Here is a 973-nt window from a genome sequence, read left to right on the forward strand (position 1 = left end):
GGGGGGGCGGGGGGGCTGATACAGGCCAGAGCGTGGACAAGGCCACAGCCTGCTGCTCTCCCTAGGCTCCCCTCAGACTGGCTGAGGCTGGATAAAGTCCCTCAGACTGGCTGAGCCTGGATAAGTCCATGTTCCAACTAGTGGCACAGACAATGGGTGCCCGCCGGGAGCCAGAGCCCAAGGAGAGCCTGCAGGAGCCACTCTCTCCAGCCCTCCCCTCCAAGCCGCCATGGTGAGCCCAGGGAAATGGAGCACTAGGGGCCTGGGTTTGGCTTTCAGTGGGTTCCTCTGACCTCCATTTGTTGTTTCCCTAGCGAGGTACAGGCACTGTGCCACCATCTGGCCACAGGCCCTGGACAGCTGAGCTTCCACAAGGGAGATATCCTGCGAGTCCTGGGGCCAGCCGGAGGAGACTGGCTACGCTGCAGCCGTGGCCCTGACACTGGCCTGGTGCCTCTGGCTTACGTGACATTGACCCCAACTCCAAGTCCAACTCCTGGAAGCAGCCAAAACTGAGGCCCTGTGCATGCTGGTGGTCCTAGGGACCCTCATAACCCCCAGACTCAACAGCCCGAGAGCCCTTCCTAAGCCCTCTGGCTTGACTACAGAGTAGACTGAGAGCTGGGGCCACAGCTCCCTGGGCTGGCACCTGCTCCCCATACTCAGTATTAATACTCCCCCTTAACTGTCCCAGTTACCTCGTCCAGACCTCCACCCAGGAAAGGAGGGAAGGGATGCAGCACTGGGCTACCAGGATTTCCCCAGCCCACCCGGGCAGACCCTTCCACGGGTATAGAGGTATAGACAAGCAAGTCCCTATGAAGGGAGTTGGCCCAGAGGCCCCTTGCAGGGCTCCCTAGGCCGGTGGTGGTAAGGAGGAGTAACAGTATTGGGGCCAGATACCTAAGCCCCCTCGCTGTAAATAGGCTGTGGCCAGTGCCTGGTCATCAGGAGAGGGAGGAGGAACCCAGGC

The 973-nt window shown here is 60.7% G+C and overlaps 1 protein-coding gene across 1 annotated transcript in view; it reads left to right on the forward strand.

Annotated features, from left to right (window-relative positions):
* Positions 1–114, forward strand: part of RUSC2 (RUN and SH3 domain containing 2) — a 29,446-nt gene extending 29,332 nt beyond the window's left edge. Inside the window, exon 12 of the mRNA XM_027769855.1 lies at positions 66–114. Coding sequence (XP_027625656.1) covers positions 66–114 — 49 coding nt within the window. The remainder of the gene's footprint in view (positions 1–65) is intronic.
* Positions 115–973: the final 859 nt, after the last annotated feature.

This window comes from Tupaia chinensis, unplaced genomic scaffold, assembly GCF_000334495.1.
Source record: "Tupaia chinensis unplaced genomic scaffold, TupChi_1.0 Scaffold000093_1, whole genome shotgun sequence".
NCBI lineage: Eukaryota > Metazoa > Chordata > Mammalia > Scandentia > Tupaiidae > Tupaia > Tupaia belangeri.